This window comes from Cylas formicarius, unplaced genomic scaffold (assembly GCF_029955315.1).
Source record: "Cylas formicarius isolate icCylForm1 unplaced genomic scaffold, icCylForm1.1 PGA_scaffold_10__41_contigs__length_53128322, whole genome shotgun sequence".
NCBI classification, from domain to species: Eukaryota; Metazoa; Arthropoda; class Insecta; order Coleoptera; family Brentidae; genus Cylas; species Cylas formicarius.
Window position 1 is genome coordinate 50,501,856 of NW_026844214.1, and position 25,102 is coordinate 50,526,957.

At 36.6% G+C, this 25,102-nt stretch overlaps 1 protein-coding gene across 1 annotated transcript in view; it reads left to right on the forward strand.

The window, feature by feature from the left end:
• Nucleotides 1-25,102, forward strand: part of LOC132708349 (baculoviral IAP repeat-containing protein 6) — an 87,946-nt gene that overhangs the window by 18,550 nt on the left and 44,294 nt on the right. The window contains exons 12-19 of the mRNA XM_060680636.1: nucleotides 1,623-2,476; nucleotides 3,744-4,144; nucleotides 10,172-10,510; nucleotides 10,570-11,271; nucleotides 13,712-14,008; nucleotides 15,558-15,783; nucleotides 19,491-20,296; nucleotides 24,683-24,950. Coding sequence (XP_060536619.1) covers nucleotides 1,623-2,476; nucleotides 3,744-4,144; nucleotides 10,172-10,510; nucleotides 10,570-11,271; nucleotides 13,712-14,008; nucleotides 15,558-15,783; nucleotides 19,491-20,296; nucleotides 24,683-24,950 — 3,893 coding nt within the window. The remainder of the gene's footprint in view (nucleotides 1-1,622; nucleotides 2,477-3,743; nucleotides 4,145-10,171; nucleotides 10,511-10,569; nucleotides 11,272-13,711; nucleotides 14,009-15,557; nucleotides 15,784-19,490; nucleotides 20,297-24,682; nucleotides 24,951-25,102) is intronic.

Here is a 25,102-nt window from a genome sequence, read left to right on the forward strand (position 1 = left end):
GGCGCCGGTCCAAAAATAGATCTAGTGGCGCCACCTCTTGGTCAGACCGGAAACTTTTCACCCCACCCTCGTATTTGCTATAATTTTCGTTAAGATTGTTAATAAATACTTCTTTAATTTGGCGAAGAGGCAAATTATTCCAGAACAGTGTGGTTTTTTTCCAAAATCGATCAACTGAGATTAACCTGATTGTGTATACCGTGTACCTGAGCGAATGTATGGACAATCATGTTCAGGTCTACAAAGATGTCAGCGAGGCTTTTGATGACATAGACCATAGTTAAACAATGTGGAGGAGGTGTTATTGGAATTAAGTCATATCTGATGGGTAGAAAATTTAAAAGTCCATATTAATATACAGATTGCCACATCTGGGGTCCTTCAAGGTTCCCATTTAGGGCCTTTGTTTTTTATAAGTCATATTATTGATGTAGCGTAATGTTTTCTGTATAGAAAATTTTGTTTGTATGCTGACGACCTGAAAATTTTCAGAAAAATTACCACACCTTCCGACTGCATACAGTCGCAGGAAGATATTTAGATCTTTGAATCGTACTGAAATAATATGGCCTCTATATAAACATCTAAAAATGCTTACTAGTCATCGAGTTCCTATTCCCTTCAACTACTCTGTCAATAATAGCACTCCAAGAAGAATAACAGAAGTTCAAATGATAGGCTTCATTAATAGATAAGTAAAAGTTTTTAACAGTAGTAGTACTTTTTGTCGCTTAACCAACGCCCTTCAAAATAGATATATTATTAACAATACAACGATAAAGTGTGACCAAAGTTAGGTACCTTGGAGTCATCTTTGACAGTAAACTGACCTTTTTGTATCAGCTGGAGGATATTGTTAACAAGGGCATGAGAAATCTCTTGCTCCTTAGTTAGATATACACTGGAGTATGCATCAGTAGTGTGGTCTCTACATTACAGGTGTCACATTTATAGATTGGAGACTGTTCAGAGGGCGTTTCTGAAGTCCCTAGCATATAGCATATATCTACAATAACTTTCACCTTAATTATGTTTTGGTATGTGAGCCTTTTGGGATAGATGGTCTGGAAATTAGAAGAACCTACTCCAATATCTTAACCTCTATCAAAGACGTCAGAGCTCCCCAATGTTTTGTATTTCTTTTCATCACTCCAACAATGGCCATTTTTCTCCTTCAACTCGAACCTTGGGGTTATTTAACAGTTGCTCTCTTGATCCCTTTGCTGGCGGTCTTCGACTATTTAAGACAAAATTAAAACAGGTGGTTGATTATAGTTGTAACTAGTGTGATACTGTTTGTTTACTGTTTCTTACTGTTTTTGTGTTTTTATATGTTTTATATGGTAATTTAAAAAGCTTGTTATCTAAGTTGTTGTTTTGTCATGTTGCTATTTATATTATATTTATATTGTTACTTTTTCTTTGTAAATTGGCTCAGCCGTTGAAATAAATAAATAAGTTTGATTTAGGAACAACCGTTTTCCGTCATGGTTTAATTACTTAGTTGTGGTTACTACCATATAAAAGTTAATTGCAATTTGATATAAATTATTAAGATGTGTCTACTAGATATCAAAAGAAGAGTCAGTTGGAGCATTTAAAAATTTTTTCGTTTTTTTTAGGGGCGCTAAGAACATTAGCAAATCCATCGGCGAACACTTCAGCGCGACCGTTTTAAACTCATTGCTCATCATTTTGGATTCGCTAAACGAAGCCGTCTCGCCGGCAGGCCTGCACTGGATCTTCTCGCTTCTCCTCAAGGTGTCCACCAAGGAAAACGAACATCTCGTTTCGAATAAATGCCTCGAATTGCTCAAACGAGTATCGGACAACCTAACGGATCGTTTCAATCCATACCATTTGCTTCTCAGAAGTAGATACGGTTTGTACGGTCTTCCCATGGAGCCTGAACTATTCGACGTGGACCCTCCTTCGTACGCGAAGGGCTCCAGTAACTTGCCGTATTTCTTTTCGTCGACAACCGCGGCGGCAACCACTAACGAGTCGACCGTCGTGACGGAAAGCCCCGCCCCAAACGCGGTCGCCAAAGACGGGATCAATCCGCGCGACGTCCTGTCCAATACCGATAGCAGGCTGAAATACAAAAACCTGGCGTTTCCGAAATTGGTGAAGGGCCTAATCGAAACCGAACCCCTCCATTTCACTTGCGTAAACACCAGCGAGGGTACCAGGCTCGAAGTGGCGGACGCCGGGAACAACGTACAGACGACGATCAACAACATATTGCCGATAGTGATGTCGGCCGCGCAGCCCGGTCAGAAGAAAAAGGAGGACTGGGCGTCCGATTTTCAGCATTTCATTCAAAAGTACGTCGAGAAGAATCAAAATTTATCGGTGCCGTTGCACAATATCATAGACCAGGATCAGTTTTTATCGACCGCGCCCACTCCGGGTGCCGGTCCCAGCAAGTGGATCATGTTCGAAATGACCGACGAGGAATTGGAACAAAAACTGGGTAAGTAATTATCAAAATCTTAAACACAATAGGCTTTCCCCCCACTTCGGGCTCCGTTGTTATTGCTAGGGGGTGACGTCACTCGGCGACCTAGTTTCCAAAACCCATATCGAAAGCTCCCTTTTCATTTTCTGTTGATGCGTTTAGCGTTGTTCTTTTCTTGTTCAGGTAGTTAGTTTAATATATATATTTTTGAAATTAATATATACATTTTAAAATAAAATATACATATATAGTGGTCAATTAAATAGAGCCATTTCAGTATAATATATTTTGTTGCTAATACAATTTTAGTATGGCCTTTAAGTTACAAAGGAAATTTTATGGGTATGTAATTATCAAAATCCTAAACAATGCGCTTTCTCCCACCTCATGCCCCGTCGAAATTGCTAGTGGGTGACGTCACCCGACGACCCAGCTCCCAAAACCCCTATCGAAAGTTCTCATTTCATTTTCTTGTTCACATAGTAGTAAGTATAATCTATATTTTTTTAAATTTAAAGAGATATATTTTAAGATAAAATATACATACAGTGGCGGTCAATTAAATAGAGCCACTTCAATATACTTTGTGGCTAATAAACTTTTAGTGTCGCGTTACAAGAGAAACTTTATGCGCCTGTAACTATCGAATTTTTAAACACAATACGCTTTCCCCCACCTGAGGCCCCCTTCGGAATTACTAGGGGGTGACGTCACTCGGCGACCTAGTTTCCAAAACCCATATCGAAAGCTCTCTTTTCATTTTATGTTGATGCGTTTAGCGTTGTTCTGTTCTTATTCAGGTAGTAAGTTTAATTGGACATCACAAAAGCATAATACTTTATTATAAAATATATGTTATTATTCAATAATGATAGATAACACTCTATAATTGCAAGATGTTATTGAAAATATTTTGATCGAAATTGACTGGTCAAATAAGATGTAAATTGACCAGACCCAACACTAGTCCTTATAGACGTACTTTCAGTTTACGGTAGGACTTCTGTGGTAAATAAGACACGTGAGAATCAAAAAGAAGCTTACTATCAAGAAATGTTCCTAAATTTTGACAAAATCAAGCGCAGTACCATTCAAGGAAAGGTTCAAATCATATACATACTCGATAATTTTCACTTTTTTATTGCCAAAAAGAATTGATGCCTTGCGAATCATTTTTTATCGGACCATGGGTAGTCTATAAGTTAACGCACTTTCTTTCCTATCGCCCGTTAGTCGGTGGGCGGGGCGACCTATTTTTGATATATTTTTTTTATTTTTCCAGAAAACGTTTACAAGGGACTCGTTGAGACGTACGGGTCGTCGGTGGCACCGAAAAGCGCGCCCCAACAGGTGTCGGTGCCCACCGTCCAACATCTGCCCCCTAGCGAGGCGATCGATAATCTGCCGTGGCAGCAGCTGCTCGTGCCGCCTCCGAAACAAATTATAGTGGTCGAGCGTATGCATTCGGGAGCCAGGCGCCACGTCACTTTGGATTTCGGCGAATCTGTGGTACTGACCGACATTTTAATACCGTCCTGTTCGGACCTAGTGACCCTCAGCATAGACGTGTGGCTCTTCGGCGAAGAGATCGACGCAGTGCGTTTGGTCACCGCCTCCGATATAGGGACAAAGAATTTGCTGCTCAGCGATTTGCAACCGCCACCCCTTTTCAAGTTTATGAAGGTAAGTGTCTATCTGTTTACAGTTTACTTTTCTTGGGTGTTATTGACACCGGTGGGCCTGAGGGTTATTTTTAATTGCTGCATACGATTTCAGTTCGCATTATAGAACCTCGAATAACCGGGGTGGTGTAGATTTTGAATATTGTGTAGGTTCTTGTGTAATAGATAGGAAAAGAATTTTGATAATAGTACGTTATATATAATATTTTAATAACTTGGAAGTCTTTCGAAATTACTAGTCTGTTCATAGATATGAGAAAGTGACTAACTGATACGAATTAAAACCCGGGCAACCTGTAAGAATGAAATATCTGTATTTTGCTTAGAATTTAATTATTTGGGGTTTTGTTGGAAAAAATATTAAACAATATTTATTTATTTATGTATGTATTTATGTTTAAATCTAAAATAAAATTACAAATTATTTTTATTACCTGCTTAAATTACTTAAAATTATTCACATAATATATCAGTATCACTATCGCTATCATCGCCTGATCTAATTATTATTTGCAATCTGGATATACGATGGTTCTGCTTTTTCTATATGTTTAACAGAATTTGTCCAACTTTGTGGAGGGATGTTAAAAACTTCGGTTTCTAGAAGTTTGAGGACATTGGAGTTAACACGGGGAAAAACATTGTTACGACGAATGGCAGATTTCAATTATTGCCAAACATGTTCAATGGGATTAAATCTACAGTGGTAAGGTAGGCCTTAAAACTGTATGCCCTAGTTTTTTGCATACTTATCACAGACGTATTCGTTTTGTAGGTTCAAGCTTTGTAGAACCTCAATTAATTGCTTTTTGGTATAATCTTCTTGAAAATAAATGTCGGTATTATACATATAGTTTTGGATTGTTGCTTTTGTGCCACATGAGGAAGGGGTTTTAATCAACTGTCTACTGTGATAACTTGTATTGTCTATTACAATGACACTATTAGGAGGAATGTTTGGAACTGGTTTGTTTTTAAACCAACTTTCAAACAAATCAGCTGTGGTGTCTTCATGGTAATCCAGAGAAAAATCTTTAATATTTTTCGCAGACACAGAAAGTCCATTTGGAATCCAACCATCTTTAGAGACAGCATGCAAAATAGTTATTCTTTTACCTCTTTTTGATGGTGCGTTTGTTTTACTGTTATCAGTTGAGCCAACCCACCTCTTTTCCGGGGTATCATAAGTGTCGAACCAGGTTTCATCCAAGTAAATAATTGGCATTTGTTTCCGAATTCTAAAATATTCCATTAAAACTTGCCTTTTGTCAATTTTTTAAAATCTAAAACCCATGTGTTGAATACACTTCCCTAAGGTAGTTCTGCCACATTTAACACCGGTTTCATATTTTTCAAGCTTCCTAATTAAGATATCTAATGTAGGCACGCTTTGTTAATCGTATAAGTGGTAAATTTTACACCGTATCATATCTTGATCACTTTCATCTACACTCGAGAAAATATCAGCATCGCTTCTTTTTTTCCTCGCTGAAATGGGATTGATGATTTTCCATACAGTTGATGTTGGAATTTTCGCCAATGTGTCCGTTTCTTCTAAAGATTCTTGCTTGCCAGCACCACGTTCAATGAGAGTCAAATAAACATTGTTTATAATTTCCTTAGTCTCAATTGAATAGTGTTTTCTACATTTGGGCGGGAGCATCTCCGGAGATACACTGACTCGCACATATTTTGTATAATTCGCACACGATTGAACACACGCTGTATTACACACGAAATAAGAATGATTACTTATAAACTTAAACTAGGTAGTATACCAAACCAAAAAATATTAAACACAGGTAGGTATAAAATTATTTTCTATTACGGACCACAATTTTACCTGAATTTAAATTCCGAAACTTTAGGGAATTATCTTGTTGCGTTGTATGTTAATGACCACCCTCGGATAATCCCATTCAAAAGCAATTCGTCCCTTTCTTATATCTATGAACAGACCATAACTAATTAACTAACTAACCAAGACATCTCAAATTAGTAGAAACGTCAGTGACTGAAAAATTTATTATTTTGGGCGATCCCTTCGTCAGGAGGATTGATTTCGTGTAGTTATAGCGGTTTTAATAGTTTTTATTCAATTTTTTTTTACTGTTTTAGTTAACATTTTCCGGAAAAAAGGTTGTATGTTAATGTGTCGTCCAAAAATTAAAAAAAGTATTAATAATGAAAATGCAATCCAGTATTGAACGGGTTAGCGCAGTAGCCTAATATTACAACGTCTGTATTTAATGAGTTATGTCGCGGGAGGGGTGAGACAGGGAGACACTATTTGCCCGAAAGTTTACACACTGTCATTGGAGAATGTTTGCAAGCAGCTCAATTGGAACCGCAAAGGCCTCGGGATTGATGGGCATATCTAAATCATCTTCGTTTTGCGGATAGTATTGTGGTTATCAGCAGTGACTTGAGTGACTTGCAGGGAATGCTCTCGGAACTCAATACTGCTTCGGGAATGGTAGGTATAACCATGAACTTAACGAAGACCAAAATCCTCACACTACTAGTCACACAAACTAAGATGATTGAAAGGGTTGAAGAATACGTCTACCTGGGTCACCAAATGAAACTAGGGATAGATAACCGGCAAGCCGAAATTCAATGGAGAGTCCTGGGCCGTTACTGGCAGGCTTGGTTTCAGCCTTAAAAACCCTAAGATCCCAATCATCCTGAAGTCCAAGGTTTTTAACAGTTGCATTCTCCCGGTTCTCACATACGAACTAGAGACAATAACTCTCACTTCCAGAGGCGCTGACAAACCCCTTGGCATGTTGGACATGTCGCTGGACAGGACGACACTCGTTGGACAAAACGTATTATACATTAGAGACCGAGACTGCATAAAAGAGGCGACCCCCCATAAGATGGATGAACGATATTAGAGAGGCAGTAGATCGGAACTCTCATCAGATCGCTGGAGACAGAGAAGAGTGGAAAAGAAGAGGGGAGGCCTATATCCAGGAGTGGATGTCGAAGGGATGAAGATGCCCCCAGGAATATTGTTAGTTCCATTCAATGAGTGTTATTAGGGATGGAATGATCAGAGTTTTTATATAGCACTTTTATGAATTACGAGCTCTTTCTTACATACTCTAAAAAATAAATTAAAAAACAAAAAGTCTTTATTAAAAAGAGTATAGGGTTTGATTATAGGTCCGCTAACATACTTGGCAAATCAATCTTTTCTGAGTGGAATTGCCTAAAAAGAAATAGATTTCTGCTAGTTTTACCACAGAACTATCGTCCGGTAACAATTTCAAATGGTTTTTTAAAGTCTGCTTTCCTAGGGTATAAGGGGTAAGCCTCTAGACTGGGTCAGTAGTTTTTTAGAAGACTGTTCTCAATTTGTATCCTTTAAGTTTTATAAAAGTGCTAGTCAACGAATTGAGATGGGTGTTCCTCAAGGTTCAATATTAGGCCCTGTACTTTATGTAGTTAACTAGTAAACTAAATAAAGATTAAAGGGACAGGAAATTTTTTTTTTTTAATTTTTACGGAAAGGCTCACAGGAAGGAATAAAATATAGTGTAACGTTATACGAAAATGATCGGCTTCTAACTGACTGAGTTGGGAAACACAAAATGCAAAATGAAGTTAGTATGGCTCAGGCCAGACAAGCTGCTTTACACCTAATGAGCTGGCAAATTGCTCAAGGCAGAAGCCAAGAAACTTAAGAAAGAAGACTTCTTTTTGGTACTGTCAATATACCACGCATCCGAAGGTTTCTGTTCGCTAAAAGATATTCTGCTGAGAAGGTAATGTGGGATTTCAGATTTGGTAGGAAAGTAGAAGCCCGACATCGACTACATCTAAACTGTAGAATTTAGGACTATTTAAGTCTCGCCAAGTATTTTTTTTTGTTTATTTTGGCTTCCAGAGAAAAAATATTATCTCGGAAACTATTAACATGATCTGCAAAATTGTTCAACTAGAAGACACGAAACATTCGGTACTATACCTTTTATTTCAAACAGTTTTTCGATTATGTATAATATATAAAAAGACTCTGAAAATTGTACTTTTTTAGAGTAAATTATGAACCGTTAATCAAAATTCGTAAAAAAAAAAATGATTATAAATTTTGTATTTACGATGTTAGTCATACGGTGCTCGATATATTTGAAAAACTCTAGAAGTGATGACGTCATTGACTATTCCGAGGTACGGCATAGTTTCGGAATTTTTTTTTTCGAAAACTGTTAACTCTATTGGAAAAATTCATGGACCACCAAACGTGGCTATAGGGCTATACTTCGAACGTTTTTTGAAAACTATATTAGGTGTGTGTCGTTTATGGGCAAAAAATCTAAAAGACTCTGAAAATTGCCTTTTTTGTAATTGGATAGTTTGGTTTAAATAGAGCTAAATTTTTCGTATTTACAGTTTTTGTTTATTGCACAGGGCGCGCGAGATATTTGGAAAAAAAAACCATTGGAAATCGGTGTTATTTGTACAAATTTTTGAATTTACATAAGTTTGCCGTGAGTTTGTAGTTGGGTGGGACGTGAAGGTGGCTTTATACAGGGTGCATGCATAATAAAATTACATCGCAGAAGCGCGACAGAAAAACAAGCTACGATTTTTCGAAAATAAACTTTCTCTAACTTTTTTATACATTGTTTGGTTAATTTGCTCCTAATAAATGAATTGATATAATATAATATATCTTGCAAATCGCTTACTATTTGACGTTTTCTTCTCAAACGTTAAATGAAAAAGTTATAAATAATTGTTCTTTTCGGCATTAAATTATTAGCTGTAAATCAGAATTTGTAAAAAATATGGATAATCGGTTCAAACAGTGTTATAGGCCGTATCAAGCGCTACAATTTTTGTATATACAGTTTTCGTCGTTCACATACGCTCTTCGAGATATTCGAAAAGATCCAAATCTCCATCCATTTCTCGCCCTCAATCTAGACGCGATGACGTCATTTACTATTACGACGTACTGCACGGTCTCAGGAAACAAGTCTTCTCGAAAACCATTTACTCTATTGGAAAAATTTATATATCAGGAAACGTGGTTGATCCTGTATTTCGAACATTTTTTGAATTATGTGCAGGGTGTGTCGTTTATATTCAAAAAATCTGAAAGATCTTAAAAATTTCCGTTGTTGCGGGTAAATTATTGGCGATAAATGGAAAACTGTCGAAGATAGGATAATTTGATTTCAGCAGTATCGTAAACTGAGTTTCAGTTTTCGTCTATCATCTTCTTCTTCTTAAGGCGCCTATTCGTTTCGAATGGCTATTCTAATCTTGTCGATCGCTGCTTGGAAAAGTCCTGTGGTTGTAAGAGAGAACCATTTTCTCGGATTGTGGATCCATGAGATTCCCCTTCGTCCTGGGCCTATTTTTCCAAAGGTCTTACCCTACAGAATCGTTGTTCGTTGCGCATAATGTGGCCTATGTACTCCAGTTTCCGCTTATTTCCGTTATTTATGATTTGGCATTCCTTCAACCTCATCGTTGGTGGTTCTATCGACCCAAGAAATTTTCAGGATACGTCTATAGCTTCACATCTCAAAAGCGTCTGGTTTCTTCATAGACGTCTCTGTCAATGTCCAGGATTCAAGTCCGTAAAGGAGAACCGTAAATACGGAACAGACGGATTTTAGTTTTTAGTGGTAGAGAGTGACTTTTAAAAATGTTGTTCATTTTGATAAATGCTGATCTGGCCTTTTCTATCCTCTGTCTGATTTCAACTGAACGATCTCATCTGTCATTAATATTCGTTCCAAGCTAAACGTGGCTCGAGACGCGAATTATTGGTTGGTGATTAACCAGTAGTTGTCCCGGTGGTATATTATTCTTGCTGATAACCATATATTTCGTTTTTTTGATGTTAAAGTCGAGCCCATATAATTAGCGCCTGCCGACCGTCCCAGCTATCCGCGAAAAGGCCGTATCATACACAATCACAATAACCAGTACATATTTTAATATTACATTGCAAGTTTGCTATTGATTTAGGAGGCACGCCATTGACTATTTCCCGTAATTTCAGATAACCCTCGTCGGGAGGTACGGCATGTCGACTACAAGATGTCGCATCCCCTTGGGCTACTTCTACGGGCACGTGGTCGTCCTGCCCGAGGAAGTTCCGCACGACGTCTTCGTCGAACTGGCGGACGTCGAAAAACAGGTGGCCATTTTGTCTAAGCTCCTCGAAGACATCAGTTGCCGGTACAGTTTGGCGTGTTCGAAGTTGAAAAATCTGCTGCAACCGTTTCTGGTCGCTGACATCAAGAACGCGATGCACTTGTCCGCCTACATGAACATATTGAAAGACAAGAGTTTGAACGTGACGAACGCGGAACACAGTCAAATTTTTAGCGTTTATCAGGTAATTTTTTTCGTATCGGCCGGGCGGTAAAATACATTGACGAACGTCGCCGTTCAAAGGAAACACTGACGTATCAGCATCAGTTGAACACCATAAGACACGTGATGACCAGATTGGAGGGCAGCGTTTTGCCATCCGGCAACGCCGTATCCAATTACGTGGCTTCCGATAAGCTCGTGACCGTCGCCGAAGGTTTATTGGAAGTGCTCCTTTCCGTCGACACCCTGCCCGTCGTCGACTCCGCCTTGTGCCAGCAGCTATTCGAGGGCCTCTGCGTGTCCCAATCGCCGCGTTTGCAGGTGCTGTCCGCTCTGTTTTTGGAGAAATCCTGCGGCTCGAGCGTTTTCTGGGGCAATTTCCTATCCGACACCTTGGTCCGGATGTTTTCCACATCCTACACGTCCGTCTTCCCCCAAGATCGTTTGTTTATTCTGCTCGCGTACTTGAGCAGGAAGAGTAACGAAAGGAGCGCGATCATCGATTCCGCCATGCGGGTCGTCTACGACACCCTGAAACCTCTCGAGTCGAGGAAATCGTTGCTGCTAGCGGTCAGCATCGATTTGCCGTTGCTGTCGTGGTTGCTCATGTACCTCTCCTTGCAACTGTCCGTGAAAAATGCGAGCGGCAAACCGGACAGGTGGGATTGGGTAATGATCGAGATGGTCGGCAAGGGTAACGCCGACAGTAACAAGAATAACTCGAAGAAGAAGAATTGCAAAAGGATGGCGTCGACGTTCGGCGGCTCGTTTGGCCTGTCGTCGGTGAGTAGTAAAAGAGAAACACAGGGCGTCGGTACTTTGCGAATATTCGATACGTTCTTGGAATACACGCCCTCGGGCGGTGGTTTTACAAAGCTCGAGTAGCGGGTCCCAACTAGGCACAGTAGGGTCTGTTCATAGATATAAGAAAGTGACTAACTGATAGAAATTAAGGAAAGACCGGGGCAAGCTGTAAGAATGAAATATGGCCGAACAGGTCCGTACTTAGCTTAGAATTTAATTATTTTGGGTTTTGTTAGGAAAGATACTAAACAATATTTATTTATTTATTTATCTATGTATTTATGTTTAAATCTAAAATGAAATTACAAATTATTTTTATTACCTACTTAACATACTTAAAATTGTTCACATCACTATCACTATCGCTATCATCGCCTGTTCTAATTATTATTTGTTCTATATTATTTGCAATATGAAGGTACGATTGTTCTGCTTTTTCTATATGTTTAACAGAATTTGCCCAACTTTGTGGAGGGATGTTAAAAACTTCGGTTTCTATAAGTTTGAGGACATTGAAGTTAACACGGGGAACCGCCGAATGGCAGATTTCAGTTGGTGCCAAACATGTTCAATGGGATTAAATATACAGTGCTAAGGTGGAAGCCTTAAAACTGTGTGCCCCATATTTTTTGCATAATTATCATAGACGTATTCCTTTTGTAGGTTCAAGCTTTGTAGAACCTTAATTAATTGGTTTTTGGTATCATCTTCGTGAAAATAAATGTTATTATACATGCAGTTTTGGATTGTTGATTTTGTGTCACATGAGGAAGGGGTTTTAGTCAACTGTCTACTGTGATAACTTACATTGTCCATTACAATGACGCTATTAGGAGGAATGTTAGGAACTAGTTTGTTTTGGTGTCTTTAAAATTTTTCGCAGACAGAGAAAGTCCATTTGAAATCCAACCATCTTTAGAGCCAGCATGCAAAATAGTTATTCTTTTACCTATTTTTGATGGCGCGTTTGTTTTACACTTATCATTTGAGTCGACCCAACCCTTTTCCGGGGTATCATAAGTGTCGAACCAGATTAATTTTTTAAAGAATATTTATAACAGACTCGGCGAAACTGGTTTGTTCCGCCTCAACACCGGAGCTGGAAGAGGAAATTTTAGTCCAAGTAGATGATATTCCGGAAATAAACACAAGAACAGTGGAGTGAGCAAATCTACAGTTTGTAGAAATTTTCAGCAAGAATAGTATATTATGCAATAAGTGCGGTAAACGGCATTTGACTCACGAGTTTATTTGACACGAGCGGAGCGCAGCGGAGCGAGTTTTTAATAACCGAGTGAGTTAAAAAGTTTACCGAACGTGTTGCATACTATACTTTTTCTGCGACCGTTAGTTTTTGGGTACATTTTCGCAAAACACGAATACATTCACTGACATGACCGTCAGAATCAGATTGGAAATTCTTTAAACTTGAACTTTTACAATAAATTACTTTGTAATATAAAACGAATTGGTAACAATTCTTTTAAGAGAACATCTATTGACAATCAACCCTTTTTACAGTACTGATAAGTACCTAAATTTCAAATGTTAAACCTGTTTAATCTGTTTACTTTTACAATTTTTTGTCGGGACTTTTTTATTCATATATTGTTTTATTATCATTATATGTATTTATTTATTTTGTTTTAAGTTGCTACACATACGTTTTGTATACTGTGATTAAATACATAAAACTAAACCTAAACAAAACAAAACAAATAATAAAAAAAAACTGACGTAGAAATATCATGAACAAACCAGCCTTTCAAATAAAATTGCCAGTCTTATACCGTCTTAATAAATAGAACAGAAATTCTTTAAACCTGAACTTTTACCTTGTAACATAAAACGCATTGGTTAATATTGTTTTAAAAGAGCTATCGAGCATCTACTGACAATAATCTATTTCTACAGTGCGGATGATAATTTCAAATTTTACACCTGTGTAACTTGCCTACTTTTACAAATTTGTTTCGTGACTTTCAGTGCTTCATACTTTTGTTCATATATTGTTTTATTATTCTTATATGCATTTGTTTATTTTGTTTTGACCTGCTACACATACATTTTGTATACTGTGCTTAAATAAATAAACCTAAAACTAAATTTAAACCATTAATATCATTTTTTCCAATGTTTGCTTGTCGTTTATTGTATAATATTTTTTTAATCCTTAGAAAGCTACTGTCATTGTCTTGTAATTTGGCAAAATTTGCCCGTTAACCAGTAACTGACTACAGAACTAACAGAAATTTGGGAATTGCGAAGCGGAATTTTGAACAAGGTTTAAAATTGACGACTGTGAATTAGTTGGAACCCGATATATCAGGAATCGGAAAAAATATGGCCTACTTATTCCAAGAAAATTCGCAAAAAAAAACAACTCGGGGGTGTGTCTTAACGGAATTCGAGTTTGCAGCCAGCGATACCCGTTTGCTACGACGTTTATGGTGAGCCGCCAAAGTTGTTCGCCCCGGGGAACAAGCATTATTGGAAAACGGAAAAATTTAACAAATTTAAATTTTCCAAGAAAGCCCCGGACTCGCCGAAACCGGAGGAAAACAAAGAGATCGTCAACAAAGACGTTATAGTACCGCAGAAAATGCCCCAGTATATCGATTCCACGCACTGCTTGGCGCTCTCAAAGTTGCTACTCAAATTTATTATAAACATGGATCATTCGGGCAGTGCCGACATGATGTTGCTGTCGTTTAAGGTGGGCCATCGTTTATTTATAAATACAGGCTGTCCCGAAATTAGACGTCAATATTTTAACCACGTATTCTGTGACCCGAAATAAGGATAAAAGTTCATATAAGCTAGGGTCCAAATCGTCTTAGTTTTTAACCTACAGGGTGTTAAATTCGAAGAGGTGATTTTTTGTAAATATTTAGGCTCTATTTAACGAACTAAAACTTAGTATTGGATTGTCTTCAGGGGTGGGTAACACAGGATAGGCCCGGGAAAAATTTGTTTGTTGAATTTTCGTAATTTCGACTGCAGAATTTGAAAATCTGCAGATAATCATTAGCAAGCCTTGGAAGTTAATAGCGCGTTTCATTTGTTTGTGTTGCTGGGTAAATAAAAATTAAACGTCAATTATACAACAGGTTTCAATTTTGTTCGTTGTTGGTAAAAAATATGTTTTACTTTCATTGTTATTAACGAAAGAAAAATCAAAGTATCAACTGTAAAGCAAATTATTCTAATAACAGTTTTAAACTTGATATTTTAAAGAAGGTTGATTTTTGAGGAAAAATAAGCTATTTAAATAAAGAATTAGCAGATATTTATTTTGTATGAGACTTTTGCAATGGTAGAGCAGGGGAGGCGGTACGAAAATATAATTGCTGACATTTACTTTTTATTTATCCAGCAACACAATAGTATATTATGCAACAAGTGCGGTAAACGGCATTTGACTCATCAGTTTATTCGACACTAGCGGAGCGAGTTTTTAACAAACGAGTGAGTTAAAAAGTTTACCGAACGTTTGCATACTATACTTTTTCTACGACCGTTAGTTTTTGGGTACATTTTCGCAAAACACGAATACATTCACTGACATGACCGTCAGAATTGACAAACGTCAAAAATCAGAGCGTGGGAAATATCTCCGGAAACATGCGATTGCTCCCGAACCCGTGCGGTAAAATCCCGGAAATGTCCGAAGTGGTTCGAATTCATGGGAAACGAAACTGGCGTTGTAAAGTGACGCTTCCCGCACGCTAGATCGGGGGGTAATTAGGTATTTTACAGACGGGAGTAGAAAAATAAATAAAACGCGTCATTAACGTCCAAGGCTTACTAATGATTATCTGCGATTGTAAACATTAAAATAAAAAAAAAATGTAAATAAAAAAGGGTACCTTATTTACGTAGAAAACTTCAGATTTTCAAATTTTCCGGTCCAAATTACGAAAATATTCGACAAACAAAAAATTTGGGGAAAATTTACGTTACCCGCCCGTGAAGACAAACCAATACTAAGTTTTAGTTCGTTAAATAGAACCTAAAAGGTTGAGTAACTGTACCAAATTTTATTTAAAAGTATTTACGTGTTTCGAAAATATTTGCAAAACATCGACAACACCTCTTCAAACTTAACACCCTGTATGTTGAAAAATAAGACCTTTTGGACCCTAGTTTATATGAACTTTTATCCTTATTTTGGTTCACAGAATACGGGGTTAAAATATTGACGTCTAATTGCGGGACACCCTGTATATAGGTCTTTTCTATCGGTTACTCACGCCCTGCTTTAGATTGTCTCTAGGTTGGTGACGATGGCGAGGCTGCAGTTGTGCCAACTCCTCAAAGAGACCGAGTTGCTGGAATTGATGAAGTTCTCGTTGTCCTGTAAGGTGGCGTGGGCCCCGTTCGCTCTCATTTGTTTTTTGCAAGACGTGCTGGAATTGGCGGGCACTTCGCAAACCGACGTCACCAAAATGGACACCGATGCGTCGACGTCCGCCTCTTGGGTGCCAAGCGGTATGTCCCATTTCACGTCTATGCAGTCTAATTGAAGGTCAATAATTAAGGCGGGGCCATTAAGGGTGGTAATGTTTTCGAAAATAAAAATAAATAACTAAAAGTTCAGATTTTCACAAAATTATATATTTTGACATGACAACTGTTTCGACAACACCGTGTCATTATCAAATGTAATATTTACAAACTACCTGTTACTATATATACCGAAAAATGACCATAAAGCCTTAATTAATGTTGTTGTGAGAATTTAAGTTCAATAAAGGAGAGGTATTTAAATCTAATTGATCGTTAAGCAATACATTCGAATGTCTTAATGTATTCATTTTTTCCATACACTTTACAGCCTAAAAATTGCAACATGCAACATCGAGGAACTTGTAACACTTAATGAGAAAATTAAAAGGGAAATTTTAGTTCAGCGACAGATTAACCAATCCTTATTAAGTAAATTAATACAAAAAACAAAACCAAAAAACTTAAAAACTGTTTGCTTGGGGGTCACAGACATTGTTATATGTTGATGTAATGGTATACCAGTATTATCTTTATTATTTATCTCAGAAACGTTTCAACTCCAGACGTCTTTAGGTAATGAAACTTTATGCTTACGGGCATTAACTTAGGCATAGTACAGGTACAAGTTTTAAAGAGCAAACTGAAATGGGCAATAGATGCGATCATTTTAAGCAAGAAAATGTATATAAAAATAAGTAATTAAATTATAAGTTTGATATTTGGTGTGGTTGATTTTGAGCATTTTAAAGATTTTGAAAATCTTTGTATTCCGCCTCTCTGTGTACTTTTCGATTTACATCAAGCAATTGCCAAAAATTTAAATTGTAAATACATATAATAGTAATAAGATTAATTAATGGGTTGTACTTACCATTTTTTTTTCTGTATTTATTCTTTTTATAAATTAATTATTTGTATTCTTAAGACCAGCGCTTTACCCACTGTTTAAGGAATTTTCTTTTTTTTTGTAACTGTCTATTTAATAAACAATCGATTATTAAAAAAAAAATTGATTGATTGAGAACGGAGATATAATTATTTATCTCGAAAATAATTGAAAAACATAAAGAAAAAACTCAAAACGTAACGAGCTACGCAATTTGGTAACTGGAAAGTATCAGAGGCATATTACGAAGAACTTGGGCGGGGGAATTAGAAGTTTCCACTGTCACAAACGTAAAAATTTGAAAAGTATAAACCACACCCAATTTGAAATTGATGTTTTTAAGACTGAGATGTTTATACAGTGTGTGCCATTTAAATATACATTTCATACATCTAAATACAGATTTGAAGTTTTGCGCAGTCATACTGTAACGTTCATTTACAGCCCATTTTGCTATTGTTAAATTTCTCAAACATCTTGCTTATAAACTATATACAATGTTGTCAACCTACCAAAAACATAACATATGGCGAATGCGCCAGATATCTGTGTCCCATTTCGTTCGCGACTGAGGGGTATATTCGTTTTTAGTGAAGATAAAGCCTTCCGTTTTCGCATTTGCTACTTTTTTGTGAAACGATAGATGACGTTGACAAAATTTTCATGACTTCCTTAGTTTTTAAAATACAGGCAGGGTGATTTTGGGAATTTGAAGTTTTGGTAAATGTCGGAAAGGTGATACAGATTTTTACATAGAATTCAGTGGTGTAGTCAGTTTTTTTCTACATGGTTTCGTCTTTGTGAACAAAAAATAGGGTTATAGGCCAATTTGATTCCGCTTGGTAAAAATGTATTGCAGTATGGAGTTATTTGTATCAATGACCTCACAAAAATGATGTTTTAAAATTTTCATAAAGGTAAAGGTAAAGGATTTATTAAATATTTAAAATAGTTATCTTATTTATTCCTGATACTACTTACACAATAACTTTTATAATTTGCATGAAGGCAACTTAGTTTATTATTAATATTTTATTTGTAACATTTCACATAGCTCTATGACCTATATATTATTAAAAAAGATAAACCAAAACGAAAACCTATATTAAAACAATTATTTAAAATGATAAAGAACATACAAATTATTAAATATTCGAATTTTTTGCAAATGTGAGCATAATTGTTTTAATTTATAAACACCCTGTGTATTATGTATGAGTTCAATAGAATATCTTATTCCGAATACAATGATGTAACACACTTTATTTTAGTCCACTCTTCTTTGACAAATCGGCAAAAATAGGAAATTTTTATATAATTTCATAGAATGCCCTGACTGACAAATAAAAATATGTTTATGTTTGACATATTAATAATCCACAATGGTTGAATTATTGCCCAAATCATTATTGTTAACATGGTTTTTCGCATATTTAGCATCCGTGAAAGGAGTGATATGCTTCAAGTATCCGAGCGCTGAGTTCCTTCAAAACAGATATATCCATGGCTGGCAAAATAGAAAAGGTATTTTTGTTGTTTCAATCCACTCAGTTTTGAAAGAATATAAGTATAATGCATTTAAATTTAATAATAAATAATAATAATAATTTTTTGAAAAATATTTTTGGGACTGATGAAAGTTCGTTCACTACAAGAAAAGATTTTAATAGATAAAATACGCGATATTGGTCTATAAATAATCCTAGACAAATACACGAGATAAAAACCCAGGAGTACAAATCAATTAATGCATGGTGTGGTGTTAGAAATTACCTGTTCATGGAATATCCCAGGGGTTGGATAGGGAACGTCGAATTGGCCATCCAATAGCCCCGACTTAACTTTACTTAACTTAACTCCTTGTAATAATATCGTGGAACTTCGACAAAAGATTTCAGGGGCAATCAATCAGTTAAGAGACAATCCGAAAACGTTACTAAATGCAAGACATCATACAATTAGGTGTTCAGAAAACTGGTGGTCACACAATGACCATTAATGACCAACATAAACATATTTTTATTTGCCAGAGCACTCTTTGAAATTATATATAAAATATATAAAAATTTCCTATTTTTCTCGATTTGTCATAAATGAGTCAGCACATAAAGTGTATTACACCATTGTAATCGGAATAAGATATTATATTAAACACGTATATAATATACAGGGTGTTTCATTTAAAAAAAAAAATGCGAAATAGGATTAAATGTCAGAAAATTGATAGTGTTTTGTTTTATACGTCACTTAGAAAAAAAACTTGGCTACTAACCCTACATTTTGTTATTTTCTTTACCTTGATATCCCTAAAAACCCAAAAAATTTACAGAAAATTAAAATTAGCAAGATAAATTGAACGCAGCCTTAAGCGGGGCGCAAACGATATTTTAAACACCTTGTATTGAAACATTATTTAAATTGGTATAGTTGGATTCTAAAGACTCCTCACTAAAAATTCGTTGCATGCTGACTATGCTGTCCACAATTATATAATATGTAATATATACGTATGTAACATGTAATATAATCAATACCGCGGCAATTGCTGATCCACTTAAGAACATGAACTATGATGTTAGAGTTGAGTATTTGAAAAATGTGAACCTTCAACCTCTGCGACCGTCCAAAACTTTGGCACACACTGTATAAACCTGAAACAACCCGTATAACTCGTAAGCTTATCGTTTTAGTATTCGCACTAAGACGCATTAACTTAACTTAACCAGTTGAAACGTCGTAGAGGTTAATATTAAAGACTATGGGAGTCGAAAAATATCTCATATCAAACCGTTTCGATCCTTAGACGCGTCCGGCACGAACGAAACCGACATTACCGACAACTTCTGCGCCATCTCTACGCCGAAGCCGAAAATCATCACCAATCCCAACACCTTTCCCCCGTTGCCGTCGGTCTTCGAATCGGACGATTCGGATTTCGAGGAACTGCTCGAGGATTTTGAAAAAGTGCGCTGCACCGTTTCCAAAGCGAACAAAGCGACGGTCGTCACGACGTCCAACGTCTCGACCACGATAGACGCGAGACTAGAAACGGGCGTCTACGCGTCATCCGAAACGTACCTCTGCAAATTAGTGGCGAGAAATACGCAAAAATTACTGCATAACATATCGAACGAGGCGAAAACGACGGACCAGGAAAACGAGCTGGTTCCGTGGCCAAACGCGGTCGGTCCGTTTCAACCAGAATCCACCTTCAACAATCACAAAATGTTGGCTTTCTGTTTCGACGACTTATTCAAGAACCTCCAGAACGAGGACCCGCTGAAGATCGAGAACATCCTGCACCTTTGGCTGACCTTGAATTGCGTCAGGAAGGACGAGAAATTCGATTCGTCGTCGATGCCCCAGATGCCGCTGCAGCCGGGTTCCGTTAAGTGTCTGATATCCGCTTTGGCGAGGACGCCCGGTTTGTCGCTGACCACGTGGTGTCTGGGTTTGCAAACGCTGACCCTCGTCTGCAATACGAACAATAACGGAAAGTGCTTCGATCTGTCGGGCATGGCGAACACCATCGTCAGTCACCCGGACTTTGTACAGATGTTCCTCAGTCTGTTGTCGGGTACCGGGCTCACTTTTACCGAAAAGGCGGTGGTAAGTTGGAACTATTACCATATGCTTTCATACCATCACGCAAGTAAAGGTTTGCTTCTGTCATTTGGTATACAAAAATAGGATTGAAAGTTTGCAGAGCAAATTGGTGAAATGCCTCTCTTATACAAAAAATCTTAACATTGGAGGATCAAAGAGTAGTCGCTCATATTCTTTTCTGGCAAGAATTCCATTTAAGGTAGCACCTCGACCTTCTTTAATTCGTTATTCCCTTAAAAAACGCGAATAACTCCCAAACTTCTCTAGTGATTCGTATGCTGAGAGCTGTGAACCTTCACCTCTTAGACATGGACTTTCCCTATCCTTAAAGAAAATACTCACTGTTAGACTTTTGGATACTCATATGTATGGTATAGTATGCTTTGAATAAGTAACGCCAAATTAATCAATAAAATTTAGAAAAAGGAATCTACTTCGTTGTCTTCTTTATGTATAAGATTGGTGAATTTGTTGAGCTTTGAAATTTGAAATATTATTTTTTGTTGTTTGCTTTTTCTTTCTGTTCTGGTCTCAACTTATCGCTTTTGTTTATTTTTTTAGAAAAAAGTTTCCACAGGTCACTGGAATACTACTTACAAATCTTCTGAGTGGGTTGTTGATGAATCGAACTTGACGTTTTGTCAATTATGTTGACTTCTTCAGAGCATAACTGAAACGGGTTCGCATTCTCTCTGTACTTGCCTTTATATTGTTTGAGAGAGGCGGAGGTAAAGGGGGGGCATGAACATTGTATCGGATGACTGATCCCCATATTGGTAAAAGGTAGGATTACCCCTTCGACCTATCGTCATTGGTTCTCCAACATATTCTCTAGCAAAATATCTTGCTGCTATATTAAAACATTTTACAGAAAAAGTTTGAGTTTTCTACTTAATTCCTTTTGTTTTACTGAACAATTAGAAAACCTTTACATTTGATGTAAACGATATTCTGGTTAGTTTCGACGTAGAATCCCTGAAACTTAACATTAGTTCGGATATATTAAAATCCGAAGATCTGGCACTACTACCAATTTCCACATTAGAAATGTTAACCTTTCCATCGAAAATTGCACCTCCACACTTCCTTACATTCAAATTATCACTGCTACTGTCAAAAATTTTTAAGAAATATAACGTTAAAACAAAGACAAAATTCCGTTCGATATGCCTGGAGTTGTCAGCATTCCATGCATATGCGGCAAAGAATACATTGAAGAGACCGAACGAAAAATATCAATTAGGCCAAAAGAACATGAAAAGGCATTAAGACTACGACAAATAGTTCATCGGCAGTTGCTGAACACAATCACGAAATCTCATTCGATAAAATTAAAATTCTTGCATGTAATCAGTTCCATGAAACAACCATACAATTTTAACGGCGACTCAGGTCTTTTACCAATATGGCAATCAGTCCTCCGAGACAATGTTCACGCCCCTCGTTTAGCTCCGCCCCCCTCAAACACTATATAAGCAGGTACAGAGTAGAAGGCGATTCAGTTTAAGTTAAGCTCTGAAAAAGCTAACAGGATGATTGGCGAAACGTCTACAAGCTTGACTTATCAATAATCGACGCAGGAGGGATCCAGAAGATTTGTAAACAGTAATTTTTGTAATTTTTAAATAAGTGTTTTTAAGTGTCCAGGGTTATTTTTTTATATTTGCGTACCCACTTAGAGGGGGTTAACGGAAGACACAGAGAAAAAGTTTTAATGCAAAATGGTATAATTGTTGTAGTATTATATTTTAGAAATGTAAAATAAAACTTTTTTAAAAAAATGAAACACTCTATATATCTTTTTCTCCTGATTAGGAGATAGAAGATATAGAAGACCAAGAACGGCTTATCTAAAGATAAAAGATATAGAAGAACAAGAACGGCTTATCTAAGTATCTACAATCTATAACGCTAGATAGTGGGAACACTATATAACTTTTAAACGGCTTGAGATAGCGATTTGAAATTTGGAAGGGTTAATATAGGCTGCATGTTCAATTTTTTGACAATATGTAGTCAATGGTTGCACTTCCGGTTTGAGCGGAAACGACAGTAACTTTGGAATTTTTGAAGGGCACAACCTATATTTTTTTGCATTTTTGGATTCAGGAGATCTTTCTACTTAGGATAGGAGAGTTTTTTTCTTTTTTTGTTTTTTAAAATTTTTATTTAATTTTTGAAAATTTTGTGTAGGAGGCTGTGACCATCATAAATACTATTTACCGGTAAGTTTTCTTTACTTGTCTTATGGCAAATAGTATTTAACATAATGAACTATTATTTTTTTAGTTTTTTCAAATAGCACCCTAATGGGAACAAAAACTTTTTAAAACCGGTACTTTTTACACCAAAATTGTCAAAATCCGTTAAAAAATAAGCTCACAAGAAGGAAAAAAACAGATAAGTAAATATGTTTTTATAAAAACAAAATATTACTTAGGTGGCTTTGCTTCTATTCATTAATAATTGTCATATCGGTAAGATTAAAAATGCACAAGAAACTCTCGACAAGCTCATGCTGTGGAAACATAAAACCATATTAGTATTTTAAAAAAATTAAATTCAAGGGAGAGTTTCTTCTGAGATTCAACGATTAGAATGTTTTGTTGAAAGTGTTTTATTATGGTAAAAAGTTGATATGCTTTTGGAATACGGTCAAAAACTAACGTAAGTATTGCACTTTTTACCGAAAACTCAGAAGAACAAGAGAATAGAATTTTTTTTCTTTTCAAATCTGTCACTTTTTCGGATAATTTAACACAATATTTTGAAAATCTAAAAAAATAATAAATAAAACCATATATATCAACGTGTGTTACTGTAAGACAAGTTTTACATTGACACCCCATTCATTTATTTTGGAACTGGAGTTTTGTATTTATTCGAATTAAATTAGTGCGATAGATATTTACTTCATAATCAATTTATTTTAAGATGAAACTTTCATAGAATGTTTTCAAAATGTCCTCCATCTTGTGTACGTCACTCCCTGGCTCTAGAAATTACATTCGTTTTAGCCCTTCTTAACGTTTCTGGAGTTCTATCAAATACAGCCGATATTCTCCGCAGTAATTCTTGTAGGTCGAACACTGGAGTTACATAAACACGGTCTTTTTTCAAGTTCCCCCAAACAAAAAATCTAACGGTGTGAAGTCCGGTGACCGTGGGGGCCCATTGTCTGGACCGTGTGTTGAGATTAGTCTATCCGCATAAACATCACGTAGGTGTTCAGTGACATATCTAAAATTATGGGGATGCGCGCCATCCTGCTGAAAATACGTATTTAATGTCACGGCAAGAGGTAAATCATCTAACAAGTCCTCAATTTAATTTCTTAGGATTGTAAATATCGCGCACCAGTTAAGGCACCATGAAAAAAAAAGAGGTCCAATAATTCTCCTTCCTATCATTTCTGAACAAACTTTGTTTACGAACTGTTCATGAAATTGTCCGGGAAGAATAATTCTTCATCTTTGATATTGGTTAAATATAGCATTATTTGGGAATCGTGACTCATCAGTGAACAAAATTAAGTTAACAAAATTATTATTCTTGTCATGTTTATCTAACAGCCAATTACAATATCGAAGTCTTCTTCATAAGGATGTTGATACTTAAAAGAATGATAGCCGTGTTTTTTAAAATTCTCCTTACAGATTCTCTTGAATTCTAATGCCACTTCTCTTAGCGACGCAGCTTGACATATCCCACAATATTGATTTCCATTTCTTCACTTATAAACATTTTCTCCATTTGTAATTTGATTATTGTTTTCCTTGATAATCCAGATAGATAACACGACAAAGTCGATAATCGGATAAAAATGATGAATCGAAGCAAGTGATGTTTGTACTAATCTGCTTTTTTCATTCCTGTGATTTTATTTTTTAACGGATTTTGATCATTTTGGTGTTAAAATGTTGCAAAAAAGTACCGGTTTTAAAAAGTTTTTGTTCCAACTAGGGCGCTATTTGACAAAACAAGGTTATCCTTAAAAATTAATAGTTCATTACATTACACTTTTCAAAAATTCAAATCCAAAAATTAAAACTAAAAGAAAAAGAGAAAAACCGTCCTATCCTTCGTAGAATGACCTCCTGGCTACATATTATCAAAAAATTGGATATTCAGCCTATATTAACCCTTCCAAATTTCAAATCGCTATCTCGAGCTGTTTAAAAGTTATAGAGTGTTCCTACTTTCTTCTGTCACTAAAAATAAAAAGCTGGCTACTGTTTTTCAACTTTGCGATGCGCATTCGTTTTCTTTTACAAGTCTAAAAGATAATTCCGACAACCCCTGTGGGTGGGTACGCAAATGGAAAATATAACCCTGATAGTGCCGTCTTTTCCTTTAATTTTCGAAATCGCTTGAAACGTTCATTTTTAGGCGGGGCCCACGTTATGTCGCGCCCTCCACGACTTCTTAGTCCGACTCCAGGTGCGGTGCGACATGTTGGCTATTGTAAGTCCGTCGAATAAGCTGGGCAATTTGCTGAAAAGTCTACTCTTGAACGTGGTATACGAAATGACACGACCAGGCGGTCCAGTGTCCGCGAAAATGGGCCCCCTGGACGCCCAATGCAAACTGCTCCAGTTGATTTATCGCATATCGAATATCGACGTCAGTATCGGAATGTCGACTCTGGAAAATACCGGTAAACCGATTTGACGACGCACGTAGCCCAAAATGAGTTCTTTACAGCGACAAAATCCAACTAAACACTTAACCAAACCATTGGTAAAATTCTACTCAAATCCGTTTATATTTCGTGCGAATTATGTTTAATAAAATCGCAGGCTTTGCAAG